General features: G+C 39.2%; 1 protein-coding gene across 2 annotated transcripts in view; it reads left to right on the forward strand.

Annotated features, from left to right (window-relative positions):
• stag1a (STAG1 cohesin complex component a) overlaps positions 1 to 14,712 on the forward strand; it is a 60,206-nt gene that overhangs the window by 39,146 nt on the left and 6,348 nt on the right. For both annotated transcript variants that reach the window (XM_028437632.1, XM_028437633.1), the window contains exons 17-25: positions 485 to 577; positions 8,093 to 8,386; positions 9,089 to 9,159; positions 9,332 to 9,500; positions 10,862 to 10,954; positions 11,611 to 11,785; positions 11,856 to 11,995; positions 12,188 to 12,289; positions 13,273 to 13,421. In XM_028437632.1, the coding sequence (XP_028293433.1) occupies positions 485 to 577; positions 8,093 to 8,386; positions 9,089 to 9,159; positions 9,332 to 9,500; positions 10,862 to 10,954; positions 11,611 to 11,785; positions 11,856 to 11,995; positions 12,188 to 12,289; positions 13,273 to 13,421 (1,286 nt within the window). The remainder of the gene's footprint in view (positions 1 to 484; positions 578 to 8,092; positions 8,387 to 9,088; positions 9,160 to 9,331; positions 9,501 to 10,861; positions 10,955 to 11,610; positions 11,786 to 11,855; positions 11,996 to 12,187; positions 12,290 to 13,272; positions 13,422 to 14,712) is intronic.

A 14,712-nucleotide genomic window follows, 5' to 3' on the forward strand; every position in this document is an offset into this window, starting at 1 on the left:
TTTTACGAGCTATAACATCCACAGATTGAATGAAAACATGAGCAGGAAATAAATCCTAAACAGTTCTATTGTGTGAGGAGACCTGGTCCAGGACCTGAGGAGGGAAACGAGGTGTAGCGGACTTCAGTTCTCGCTCTAATTTCCCCATAAATATCAAAATATCACACAAAACAGAACAAGTATTAAAACAAAAAAAACAGAAAAACGCTGCTTATCTGGTTCTTTTTTTTCTGTATTTCTGTTTTGGTTTTAAATCAGAAAAACAAAATAAACACACTGTTTATTTGTTATTTTGATTTGGTTTTAAAACGGAATAACCAAAGAATGAAGGGTACATGGATTGTAACAGTTTTAAATGTTTATTCCTGTAATGTTTTATTAACTTTGGATTTTCTTATTTTGTTCCCAACACAAACACGAGCCCACAATATATATTTCTATATTTTAACAGAACAGTATATTTAGTCTGTGTGTGATGTTTCAGGTGCTGACAGCTAAAGAGAGGAAGACTCAGATCGACGATAAAAACAAACTAACGGAGCACTTCATCATGGCTCTGCCCATGCTGCTATCCAAGGTGAGACGGTCATTAGCTCCAGGTGATTAACATCACTTATTTTCCACCCGCAAATAAACCCTTTATAACACTAGAGTACAGAGTATGTACACCTCTTTGTACATCCAATCTTCAAACATATACTAATTTTTATACTCATTCACTTGACTGAAGCTCCCACATGAATGCATACTTCCGACGGGCACTGTACTAGTATTACTGTGATGTTGCTGTCGGACTAACGTTAGCTTGTTAGCTCCTCTGAGGGAGGGACTTTGAAAAGTTTGGAGGCAGGGCAAGAAAGCAGCAGGGAGAGAGGGATCTGAAAGTTGTGGACTGCACCTTTAACCTCCCACTTTTCTATAGCAATACATACTTCCTACGAGCACTGCACTAGTATACTCAATGTGCTGCCGGCTCCTTTGATGTGTCACCAGCTGCCGATGATGTCATCAGCTGAAGAATATGGCACTGGTTCTAAAACGCGACAACCAAAAAGATAAAAGGCATTGATGTCATAGTCACACTTTAAGATACAGGAGTTCTTTTTACTTTGATAGTCACCTTGGATTCTTTCCACTGCACACAGAGAATTTTACTGCTTGAGGTTTTTTTGCGCCAAAAACTCACATCATTGAAAATGGAGAGAAAATCACCACACTGGAAGCCTCGGCAGAAGCGTATCACAGAGAAACCAGCAGGTAAAAAACGGTCTGCTGCTCCTCAAGTGGCTGTGAAGGCCTCAACCTCCCAGAGAGTACAAAGTAGCAGCCTCCAGGCTCAGGCCACTCTCGAGAAGATGGAGAGTGATTTAAAAATCCAGAAAGACCAGTGCAATCAACTGGTGGAGAAGAATAAAATATTAGAGGAAACTCACTCCAATTATGTGAGCCAGTCCCAACAAAGCTTGGTGCAACTACAGACCAAGCTGGATAATGCTGAGAGAGAACTTCAGGCCAAAGATGCTAAAATAGCTGACCTGAAGGCCACCCTCACTAAAACACAGGCTGAGAAGCAGACAGCTCATGTGATCATCCAAGAAAAAAATGATGATTTAGAACGGAAGGATCTTCTAATTTCAGAAATGAAGGCCTCTCTCGAGAAGATGGAGAGTGAATTAAAAATTCAGACAGACCAGGGCAACCAACAGGTGGAGGAGAACAAAGTATTGAAGGAAAGTTACTCAAATAATGAGAGCCAGTCCCAACAAAGCTTGGTGCAACTACAGACCAAGCTGGATAACGCTGAGAGAGAACTTCAGGCCAAAGATGCTAAAATAGCTGACCTGAAGGCCACCCTCACTCAAACACAGGACAAATTCAGTCGAACACAGGACCTCCTCACTCAAACACAGGACAAATGCAGTCGAACAGAGGACCTCCTCACTCAAACACAGGACCTCCTCACTGAAATGGAGGACGACCTCACTCAAACAGAGGACACCCTCACTGAAACAAAGGGCAAATTAACTCAAACAGAGGACCTCCTCACTCAAAATAAGTACGAACTCGCTGAAACACAGGGCTACCTCAATCAAACACGGAACTTATTACGGAGCATGCAACTGGAGGAGCAGGAGAAGGCTTCTAGAGTGAAATCATTCTTGAAACGGTTCCATCACAGGTTCGTGAAGCAGAACGAATCTAAATAAACTAAACTAAATAAAGCCCAGTAAAACTCTGGAAAACAATAACAAGGAATAAATATTTGCTCCCTGGTAAAGATGGTAGCTCCAACATCAGGTACAATGATAAACTTGGTGATATTACAGCCTGTGCATGCAGTACGGGGCAGAATTTACTCCAATGAATCCTGCTCTGTTTGCCAACGTTCGTGTGCGTAATAAGTCCATGTGAAATGTCCGCACGTTTATTCTATACCCACTGTGACGCACGGGGGTGGAAACATTATGCTTTGGGGCTGCTTTTCTACAAAGAGGACAGGAGGACTGCTCTGTATTAAGGAAAGGATGAATGGGACCATGTATCGTGAGATGTTGGCTAAAAGCCTCCTTCCATCAGTGAGAGCAGTGAAGATGAAATGTTTTGCACCATTTTACAAATAAATTCTTTGAAAATCATGCATTTGTATTTCCTGGATTTTTCTCTCCACATTCTGTCTCTCACAGTTGAAGTGTAGCTATGATGAAAATTACAGACCTTTCTCATCTTTTAAAGTGGGACAACCTGCACAATCAGTGGCTGCCAAAAACTTTTTTTTGCCCCACTGTTCATTATTATGCTTTAAATCAGGGATGTCAAACATATAAAACCAGCTTGAGACACATAGCGTACATCTACCTATGAAAGAATGGGAGGTCTGTGTGTGTGTGTGGAGCAAATATCTCGCTGACGCGTTGCAAGTTCGACCTGAAACTCGGTCGACGGGTTCCAACTACCCCGTGTGTGTGTATCTGTTATTTCTGTTATTTTGGAGTAATTTGGTCATTTCCAAATGTTTATTTTAATTTTATTTCACTTCTGGACGGCCCCGAAATGAGACCTATTCAGCTTTTGACCTCAGGGTGTGAGGGGGCACTAGCGCACCATCTGTTGCGAGACGACTTCCGGCATCCATTTTGAAGGCGAAACAGATGAACTGTGATCAACTGCGACACACCTAAAAAAAAAAAAATCTATCGGCATCCACATTAATTAATCTCATTTTAGAGTAATTTGTTGTAGATAAACGGTCAAATTAACGTTTATTTTATAATTACGACTCCCTCGGTAAGTGCTACTTCCGGTTCCGGGTTCATGACGTCACGTGTCGCAGTTTGGGTTATAAAAAAAAAAAAAAGGTCAATATTAAAAACATTTTTGTACCGCTAAAAGTAATTTAAGTTAATATTTCATGGTTATTTAATATTATTCCCGTGATTCCAAACTTCCTTTAAATCTCGGGTCACGAACTCACTTCCTCCTTCGTCTCCATGACTGTGGACGGAGGCTGTGCTGACAAACATTCAGAGGAATGTAACGTTTTTGTGAGCGGAAGGATCCGCAACACGGCTCCACTATGATTATTGTTTGTGGACGTACTATTCTGGTAAGTAAACATTCATGTTTATCCGTGAACACAGCATTATAAACGCTCCTATTTTCACCACATAAGCAAAACAAAAGCATGTGAGGCTTTTACTCCGGAGCAGAGCATCACACGCTGGAGAAGTCAAGTCATTTATAGCAGAAAAACCCGCAAAGTCCGTGTTAACATCCACATAGTTCTAATGTCGGCAGTTAAGAAAGCTAAGCTAAGCTAAAGCTTATCACATGGTGCTCGAGGTAATACACCCAGACGCTGCATCCAAAGAAGGAGAGATGAATGATGTGACTACATATTAGTCTTTCTTATTATTGTTTTATATTATAGTTACTGGTATTATCATGTAATATTATCATTGCTATTACCTTATTTAATATTTATTATTGTATTATAGTTACTGGATTCTCATTATATTTTATTGCTATTATTTTATAACTATTACTACTTCTATTTATTATTGTTATTGCTATTCTTATATTCTTATTTATAATTTTTTATAACCATTACAATTACTACTTTAATTATTACTATTACTATTTTCGCTAATACTATTATATTCGTATCATCATCTTTATTATTATCAGGACTCTACACAAACTTATCCAGTGGTGGCACTGGTCTTTCTCTGTTGGTCGAGGGGGTGTACAGTATAGCATGCATGCTGATGAATAGTGGATTTAACTGACGTACTGTAGTTTTGTATGAAGTAAAGATTGAAAGTGACTCAAGATGTATTTGCAAAATGTTTTAGCGTCAATGTTAAGTTTTTCTGTAACAAGCAGTGGCTGAAGTAATTATAATAATAATGGGTCCACAACACGGCTCCACTATGATTGTTTGTTCTGCGCAAGGGTGTGTCTTTCTTATATTATTCTATGTGCTAAGAAAGATGCTAGCAGATACATTGTAAACACACACACACACGGCTGATGCACTGGCTGATCATTATAGTCTTATGTCTGACCACTAGATGTTGCAATTTGGCTTGAAATAAACACATTCATTTTTATGCAGGTCTTTGCAGTGCCATGCGTAATATTGTTTTTGGTTCTACTCTTTGATGGCGTTACACATGGCTCTAATTCAGCAATGTTTTGAACGATCAGAATGTTTGACACAGCGTTGAGAAGCTCAGAGCCTGTAGAAATTGGTGATGTCTAACACTATGGGAGTGGCTTTAGCCCTAGCCAATCAGAGCTGGGTAAAGGAGGGACCAGCCATTTTATGCACAAGTGCTGATAGCTCATTGGATTAATTTTTTGACTGAGAAGTGCTCAGATGTGTGTAATGGTGGTATTTGTCTTACTACATGATTTAAATTGATCAAAATATGGAGTTTTATGCACATTGATGAGAAACAACAAAGGTAAGACACCATTTGTCATCATTGCTGACTTGTTCCGCTGTGTATTTTCTGAGTTTGTGTTTTGGTACGTAACATACCCGACCTGTTGGCTACTATCAAAAGTGGGTCCACAGCTATAGGGGCCACAAAAACAGCTTCAGACGACCCGGACTCAGGTGCCATATGTGTCCGTTGACCTGAGACAGAAGGTCTTTCCTCACCGGAAGACGTGTCCCCTGCAGGGGTTTGAGCAACATTGAGAACCATGGTCTTCCTGGCCAGCATGGGGCAACCAGAAGCAGATGAAGATCGCCCTGTTGGACCCTGTGAAGCGTTGCTGGTATGAGGGGGAGTGGAGGAAATACATAAAGTAGGCGGTCTGGCCAGGTATGCGCCAGGGCGTCCTGCCCGAGGGGCTGGGGTTTCCTCTCAGAGAGAACCAGAGAGGGCAGTGAGTTGTTGCTTCTGAGGCAAAGAAGTCCACTGCTGCTCTGCCAAATGTGGCACATATCATGGGCACCACCTCTGGGTGAAGTCTCCACTCCCTGGATGGAGGCTTCTGACAGGAGAGGAGATCCGTGGCAGTGTTCCCGAGACCAGGAACATGCATTACCCGGAGGTTCAGGAAGTTGGTGTAAGCCCACGTGAGAAGCCGGTTTGCCACCCGTAGACACGTCAGAGATCTGGTGCCGCCCTGGTGGTTGATGTGGTACACAGCTGAGGTATTGTCTGACCAGACAAGAACATGTTGTTCTTTTAGAACAGGGAGAAAGTGCCTGAGCGCCATGAATACAGCCTGAAGTTCCAGCACATTTATGTGTTGCTGCTTCTGCTGAGCATTCCACAGGCCCCTGAGAGTCCTGGACTGCCACACTGCACCCCAACCCACAAGAGAGGCATCTGTCTCGTCAACCTCCGGGCGGGAGGCTACCCTCCGCAAGGGTACACCCGAAATTAAGTAGTACCTCTCCGTCCAGGGTCGGAGGGTAAAGAGACACTGGACAGACACCATGACCACCTTTTGCCGGTGGCGGCTGGGGTCTAGATATAGGCTGTTCATCCATACCTGAAAGGGCCGCAGTGTTAGAAGCCCCAGTGGTACGACCATGGATTCCGAAGCCAACATCCTCATGAGTCTCATGACCAGGCCATACTGCAGGAGGGTGCCATGCTGGAAACGCTGTAGAAGGCTTAGGATGGCGGAGACTCTCTCTGGAGAGAGGAAGGCCCGCATTACTGAGGAATCCAGCACGGGTAAAACACACCGGGTAAATATTCAAGGGGCCAGGGATAGCCCACGCGGCAGAACCTTGAACTGTTAAACCTCGTCGATGAACATGAAACAAAAAAACTGTCTGTGATGAGGGGCAATGGGAACATGAAAGTAAGCATCTTTCAGGGGCGGCGACTTGGTCCACAACTCCAAGGCATCCGAGCAGATGGCAGAAGCACCAGGCCTGAGCGGCGAGTCTACTGCGGCGGTGTCGTCACTGGCATCACTAATTTTGCTCAAAAACCCAAACTCCAAAATTCACATTTGGAATTATTTTGGCTTCAAATGAGGCTGAGACGGTAAAGCAAAAGGAGATCTACTGTGCAGGCGCTGTCACCAGCTATAGAAGCCAAAGGAGGGAACACTTTCTGTTTGTTTTTCAAACAACCAGAGAACCAATCACAGCCAGGATTGTGTTTGATGGGCTGTCTGACAGCTATTGCTCACAGTCCCCGCCCCTTTCCCGGAGCTAGAGCGCCGTCTTTTTTTACAGTGTATGGTCTGGAGGAGTAGATGATGGAATTGGTGACTTTTCTGTTTGAAAGGTAATTACTGCTGCTTGATTTACATTATGTTGGATTTGTAATTGTTACACTAGAAATCTGTGGTGCAAGTGTTGTTTGGGTGTGCGCAGCAGCCTCCGTGTGACATTGTGTTGTTGCTGTTGCTGCTGCTGATAGATTGGTGTGATCACATAGAGAGAGAGCAGTAATATGCTTTTAACAGAGCATGTTATCTACCTATAAAAGTGATGTGTTCATCCAAAGAATTCATCCTGGTGTTAATTATGCAGGACGAGTGTTAGTGAGAACGTAATCTTTAGAACGAGTCGTTAGATATTATCCATAGAAAAACCTCACTAGTAGATTTCAATATGTTTCTGATAAAACCTAAAGCTTCACTAGTAATACTAGCAATACAAAATTAATTATTCCTTATCATATACAATGTAAATCGTGGAGATATATTTGGGTCAATGACTGCTTTTTTTTAATTAAAAAAAGATTTAATGCCCAAAAAGATACAATATATGTTGTAGCTCAACTGTATATGCATTCACTTTGAATTAAAAAAACATAACTCATTAATTTCTGTTATTTAAAGTGTCAAAAACAATATCATGTGGTGTGACCGTCTGGCCACGACCACTGAATTTGGAAATATCTTTCAAATTAATTAATTAATTTGACTAATTATGAATGTATGATTTTAGTAATAAATAAATATTTTTTATTAATAAATAAAATGTTTTAATTAATTTTAAAGGTGTTTCCGAAAAAGCAGTCGTGGCTGAACTGTCGCACCACATGATAATGTTTTTGACACTTTAAATTATGGAATTAAATGACAGATAACTAAGTAATGTTTCTTTTTTTGGGGGTAAAACTAAAAATTAGTGAATACAATGTATTATTAATTTTATTAATAAATTGGTGAATCAATTTTTTTTTTAATGTCTTTTTATTTTCTAGTTCAAAAGTGATAAATAAAATCCAATTTTAAAATTATCTTTCTTTCTTTTCGTCCTCCCATCCTTCCTTCTCCCCTCCTTCCATTCTTCCTTCCTCTCTTACATACTTCCTGCCTTCCTTCCTTCTTTCTTTCTTTTCGTCCTTCCTTCCTTCCTTCCTTCCTCCCTTACATCCTTCCTGCCTTCCTTTAATCCTTCTTTCTTTCTTTCTTTTTGTCCTTCCTTCCTTCCTTCCTTCCATCTTTCCTTCCTCCCTTACATCCTTCCTGCCTTCCTTCCTTCTTTCTTTCTTTTCGTCCTCCCTTCCTTCCTTCCTTCCTCCCTTTCATCCCATCCTACCTTCCTTGATTCCTCCTTTGTTTTTGTTTTTCATCCTCCCTCTCCCCCCTCCCCCCCACACAGTACCAGGCGGACTCAGAGAAGGTGGCCAACCTGCTGCAGATCCCTCAGTTCTTTGACCTGGACGTGTACAGTGCAGGACGTATGGAGAAGCATCTGGACGCTCTGCTGAAGCAGATCCGTCTGGTGGTGGAGAAGCACATAGAGACGGACGTGTTGGAGGCCTGCAGTAAGACCTACAGCATCCTGTGCTCTGAGGAGTACACCATCATGAACCGCGTGGACATCGCACGCTCTCAGCTCATCGATGAGATGACTGATCGATTCACACACTCAGTGGAGGAGCTTCTACAGGAAGTACGTACGACAGGAAGCTCATATTCATCTGCAGACTTAGGAAATCATTATTGACAGACGACGTGTGTATGCATATTAATGTGGTTTGATTCACACAGAAAAAATATATTTAATCTGTTTTGTTTTTTTCTCTGTATGTCATCCTTAATAATAAACAGTTTTGGGTTATGAAAAATCAAATTACAAATATATATTTATATATGTAAATGGAAAGCCATTTAGTAAATTAAATAGCTAATTGACTCTGGAAATATATGGAATGAATGAAAGTTTAAATATATAAAAGTTTAAATATATTATAAGTCAAGTTTAAATATGTTAGAAAAGTTTGAATATATACGAGAAAAGTGAATATATATTTGAAAGTTTGAATATATAGGAAAAGTTTGAATATATAAGTAAAGTTTAAATATGTAAGAAAAGTTTGAATATATAAGAAAAATTTGAATATATATTTGAAAGTTCAAATATATAAATTAAAATTTGAATATATGTAAGAAAACTTTGAATATACATATATACCTGTATATATGAAAATTTGAATATATATAAATAATAAATTATATATATAAAAACGTAAAATGTTTTTTTTTGTGCACTCTAATGGACAATTTATGTTGTCCTTTAAATCATCAGATTGCCATTAGTTTTTTTTTTATTTGTGTTGTATTTATTATATATAATCTGCTGTTTGTGTTCCAGGCTGAAGAAGCTGACGATGATGATATTTACAATGTGTTATCAACACTAAAGAGACTCACAGCCTTCCACAAGTAAGAAAACATCTTTAGATCACTTTAGATATGATGATAAAATATAAAACTTGATAGGATTTATGTAGAAAAAGCATATTATATTATCTATTCAAGTATTCTGTTCAGTTTCTCACTACCACTGGTTTGAAATGTAAATATCTTTGAGTTTAAACGTGTTTTTCGTCCTCAGTTCTCATGACCTGACGCGGTGGGATTTGTTTGGTAACTGTTACCGGCTGCTGAAGGCGGGCATTGAGCAGGGCTCCATGCCAGAGCAGATCGCTGTGCAGGCTCTACAGTGTTCACATTATTCCATCCTCTGGCAACTGGTCAAGATCACTGAAGGAGCTCCCAGCAAGGTGCTACACACCACTCACTAACAACAGACTTTATCTGTTCTCCTGCAGAGCTAACAGAGGCTAACAGCGCTAACAACAGCTAACAGAGCTAATAGAGTTAACAGACGCTAACAGAGCAAATGCAGTTATCAGAGCTAACGGAAGCTAACACACGCTAAGAGAGCTAACAGAAGCTAACAGAGCTACGGAAGCTAAGAGAGCTAACAGAAGTTAACCGAGCTAACAGAAGTTAGCAGAAGCTAAAAGAGCTCATAGAGTTAACAGAGCTAACGGAAGTTAACAGAAGCTAACAGAGCTAATGGAAGCTAATAGGAGCAAACGGAAGCTAACAGAGCTAAAATAAGCTAACAGGAGTTGACAGAAGCTAATATAGCCAACAGAAGCTAACAGAGCTAAGGGAAGCTAACAGAGCTGACGCTAACAGGAGCAGCTAAGCTGTAGAAGTCTGTGACACTAAAATAAAAAAAGAAAAGAAATCTCTATAAATAATAATATTTCAATAATATATTAAAAAATATACTCAACATTTCAAGCAACGCCACATGGGGTCAGGACCCCAATTTTGAAAAACACTGATCTAAAGCTGCGTTCACACCGAACGCGACTTCAGCAACTCTGGCGACTAGATTACATTAAAAATCAATGTAAATGATGCCTCGTTAAGCGACATCAAACACCCTCCCTTGAAGTGACGCAACTCGTGCGATTCCAGCGACTTTGTCGCCCGTCCTGAGTCACTGGAAGTCGCTCAATGTTGAAAAATTTGAACTTTTCAAGCAACAACACCCCCAGCCGTCACTGTCAGTACAGCTGGAAGCTGCAGCGAGAAGACTGTACACTTGAAAGTATCATACTCTTTGAATAAACCTTTTAAATTCTGAATATATCTTGAGTGAACTCATCATTTAGTAAATCTGTTAATTGATCATTTAAACCATAAATACAAGTGGAGCTGTTTATGACAAGTGATGTAAACATACGACTGTAGAAGAAGCGATCAGCACACTATGGTCGTCTCATCACTGGAGCGATGGAGCAACTAAAAAGTGCGACTATATTCAAGCGACTCATCACAGGCGATTGAAGCGACTATAGTCAGTGAAGTCGCGTTCGGTGTGAACGCACTTTAATGAGTAACTTTTGATGAAAGCAACACCCAACCAAATATCGTTTTCAATCACGTGAATGTAACAGAAAAATAGGAAAAATCTCCTTATCACTAATCACAAAAAGTTGTTAATGACTAATTTATTTTCTTTATCAGCACAGACTTCCCTCAGACTGGGGTTGAATGTTAAATAACACAGATTCTTGCTGTTTCTAGTGATATTCTGTCTGATTGTGTGTGTGCGTGTGTGCAGGACGACCTGTTGGCTCTGAGGAGGGTGGTGAAGTCTTTCCTGGCTGTGTGTCAGCAGTGTCTCTCTAACGTCAACACTCCAGTTAAAGAACAGGTCAGAACTAACGTTGTTTCATAGCAAACCTGCTGCGATCCATGTCGTTTTGAGCCAGTTTCCATATTTTTGTTTTTGTTTTGTGTATTTTTCTGTCATTTTGTGTTTCTTGGGTCAGAATGTGTTTTTGTTATTTTTTTTTTTTTTTTGTGTATTTTTCTGAATTTCTGTTGTTGATTTTTGTGGTTTTTTGAGTTGTTTTCCATATTTTTCTGTTATTTTAAGAATTGTTGTCATTTTGTGTGTTTTTGAGGAATTTTTTGTTTATTTGTTATTGTTTTGAGTATTTTTCTGTAATTTATTGTGCTTCTCAAGTCAGAATGTTTTTTTTAATCATTTTGTCAGTTTTTGTTGAGATTTTTTTTTTTTTAAATGATGATTTGTGTGTTTTTGGAATCATTTTCTGTATTTTTATTATTGTGTTGAGTATTTTTCTGTCATTTTGTGTGCTTCTTGAGGCAGGATGTGTTTTTTGTTTTTGGTTTTTTCTTGTCATTTTGTGTATTTCCATATTTTAGTTGTTGTTTTATGTGTTTTTCTGTCTTTTTGTGTTTTAGTCATTTTCCATTTATTTGTTGTTGTTTTGTGTGTTTATTTGTGTTTTTTTTGTGCTTCTCGAGTCAGTATGTGTGTGTTTGTAATTTTTTCCTCCACAGGCGTTCATGCTGCTCTGTGACCTGCTGATGATCTTCAGTCACCAGCTGGTCTCTGGTGGGAGGGAAGGCCTCCAGCCGCTGGTCTTCAACCCAGACGGAACGCTGCAGAACGAGCTGCTCAACTTTGTTCTGGACCACGTCTTCATCGACCAGGACGACGAGAGCCAGAGCATGGGTGAGTGAGTGGGTTAATGAGGAGTGGGAGGAGCCTAAACACAGACTATAACTCATTCCTTTACATTCAGAGGGAGACGAGGAGGACGAGGCCAATAAGATCGAAGCTCTTCACAAGAGAAGGAACCTCCTGGCTGCTTTCTGCAAACTCATCATTTATGACATCGTGGACATGCCGGCTGCAGCAGACATCTTTAAGCATTACATGAAGGTGGGACAAAAAGCACAACTTTGCTTTTCTTTAGCCAAAAACTCAATGAATGCATAAAGTTTGTCAGGAATGTTAGCAGAACATCTGCTGAAATGTCATTTTTATCCAAGAAACACAAAAAACTAAAGTAATTTCCTACAGATGTAACTGTGAAGTATGTTTTTAACTCTTTCCTCTCTCCTGATTTGACAGTATTACAATGATTACGGTGACATCATTAAAGAGACTCTGAGTAAAACCAGACAGACGGATAAGATCCTGTGTGCAAAGACCCTCATCCTCAGTCTGCAGCAGGTATACACTGACAATATTTGTGTATTTTTCTGTCATTTTGAGAATTTTTGTTGTCATTTTGTACGTTTTTGAGTCATTTTCTGCATATTTGTTGTTGTCTTGTGTATTTTTCTGTTATTTTGCGTAGTTTTGAGTCGATTTGTACATTTTCTCTGTCTTTTTTGTGTGCTTCTTGAGTCACTATGTGTGTTTTCTTTAATATGTTTGTCTGTTCTTCTTGTCATTTAGTGTATTTTGTCATTTTCTGAAATTTTGTAGTCGATTTGTGTGTTTTTGGAGTCATTTTCTGTCTTTTTGTTGTTTTGTGTATTTTTCTGTCATTTAATGTGTTTTTTAATGTGTTTATGTTGTCCTTGTTGTCATTTTGTGTATTTTTATATAATTTTTTGAATTTTTGTTGTAGATTTGTGCATTTTTACAGTAGTTTTGTCTGCTTAAGTAGTTGCTTTGTCTGTCTGTTGTCATTTTGTGTATTTTGTTGTTGTTGTCCTGTATATTTGTTGACTGTTATCCATTTTGCTGTTGTTTTGTGTATTTTTGTAGTTATATTGTGTATTATATTTAGGGCGACCGTGGCTCAGGTGGGAGTAGGTCATCTTCTGATCGAGAGGTTGGGGGTTTGATCCCAGTACCTGACTATGTGTCAAAGTGTCCTTGGGCAAGACACTGAACCCTAAGTTGCTCCCAGCGGTCGACTAGCGCCTTGCATGGCAGTCCTGTCCCACTGGTGTGTGAATGTGAGAGTGATTGGGTGAATGAGCTGATATGTAAAGCGCTTTGAGACTGTTTCAGTGTTGGGATAAAGCGCTATATAAAATCAAGTCCATTTACCATTTATATTTATATTTCCCTTCTTACTTCTTGAATTAAAATGTTTGGGGACTGCACAAAGTCAGTCCGAGGGCCACATGTGGACCCCGAGCCACCGGTTGCATAATGTATGATCTATTGTGTCCCTGTGTGTGTGTGTGTGTGTTTTGCAGCTGTTCAATGAGCTGCTCCAGGATCAGGGCCCAAACCTGGACCGAACGTCGTCCCACGTGAGCGGCATCAAGGAGCTGGCTCGCCGCTTCGCTCTCACCTTTGGACTGGACCAGATCAAAACACGAGAGGCTGTGGCCACGTTACACAAGTAAGATTCAAGAGTTAGATTCCCTTCATCAGAATGATGTAAACGAGGCAATAATACACAGTTTACAGATATATTACTGTCTTATGTCAAAGCTGTTTGATCAGAAAAGTGATTTTAACCATATTTAAACTCTGCTAGTATCACATTTAAACTACATGTACTCAGTTTAACTGAAGCAAAATGTCTCAATAGTGCTACTTGTTAGCATCAGATGCTAATAAGGAGGCGGGGCAAAGAAATATCAGGCTTTTTATTGACTTTCGAAAATTATCCAACCAATCAGAGAGCTGGATTTGGTTCTAATCCCTCCTACTTCATTTGCATTAGCTTTACTCATACTAACAGTGAATCTTTTAGCTGTACTAGTACTACTAGTCAACTAAAAACAGTCTACTAGTACTCCTAGTGATATTTTGAGTTTACTAGTATTAGTAGTAAACAAATATTTGGTTTTATGGCCAAGCAGACCTCACAAGTGAAGCAAAATCATCTACAAGTAAACAATTAGGTGTACCTAGTAGACTTAAAATATACTAGTCGTAAAATCTCAAAGCTTTACTTGTACTACTAGTACACAGAAAATAGGCTACTAGTTGGCAATTTTGTTTTACTAGTAAAGTCTACTCACTCACTAGTGCACCAAAAGCCTTTACGAGTGAAACAGTTGATTATTGTTTATTAGTTTTACTAGTTTTAGTCATTTTCTGTATTTTTGTTGTTGTTTTGTGTATTTTTTTGCTAATTTTGAATTTATGTCATTGCTTTGTGACTGGAGAAGCAAACGAAACTCAACAACAAAAATACAGAAAATGACTCCAAAAATACACAGTGTGTTTTTGGTTTTTTAAATTCTGTCGTCTTATTTATTTTTCTGATTTTTTTTGGTCAATTTTGTTTGTTTTCTGAGTCATTTTACATAGTTTTGAACATGTCGTTGAAGTCATTTTTTGTATTTTTGTTGTTTTTTCTATTTTTCTGTCATTTTTCTACTTCTCAAGTCAGAAAGTGTGTTTTTGTTGTTATTTTGTCAGTTCTTGTCATTTTCTCTATTTTTTTTAATTACTGTTGTCGATTTGTGTGTTTTTAGTAAATCTGACTAGTAGTAGTACTAGTAGAACTACATGCACATAAGATAGGAGCGATAGTAACCAAATCCAGCTCCCTGATTGGTTAGAATGTTTTTTTTTTTTACTTGTCTGCACATGCTGTCAAAGGTCAACACCACAGGAAGTGCAATCATTATGAGACAGCAATGCATATTTTGTTATTGCAATAAAATACATTGATTTAT

Source organism: Gouania willdenowi, chromosome 22 (assembly GCF_900634775.1).
Source record: "Gouania willdenowi chromosome 22, fGouWil2.1, whole genome shotgun sequence".
NCBI classification, from domain to species: domain Eukaryota; kingdom Metazoa; phylum Chordata; class Actinopteri; order Blenniiformes; family Gobiesocidae; genus Gouania; species Gouania willdenowi.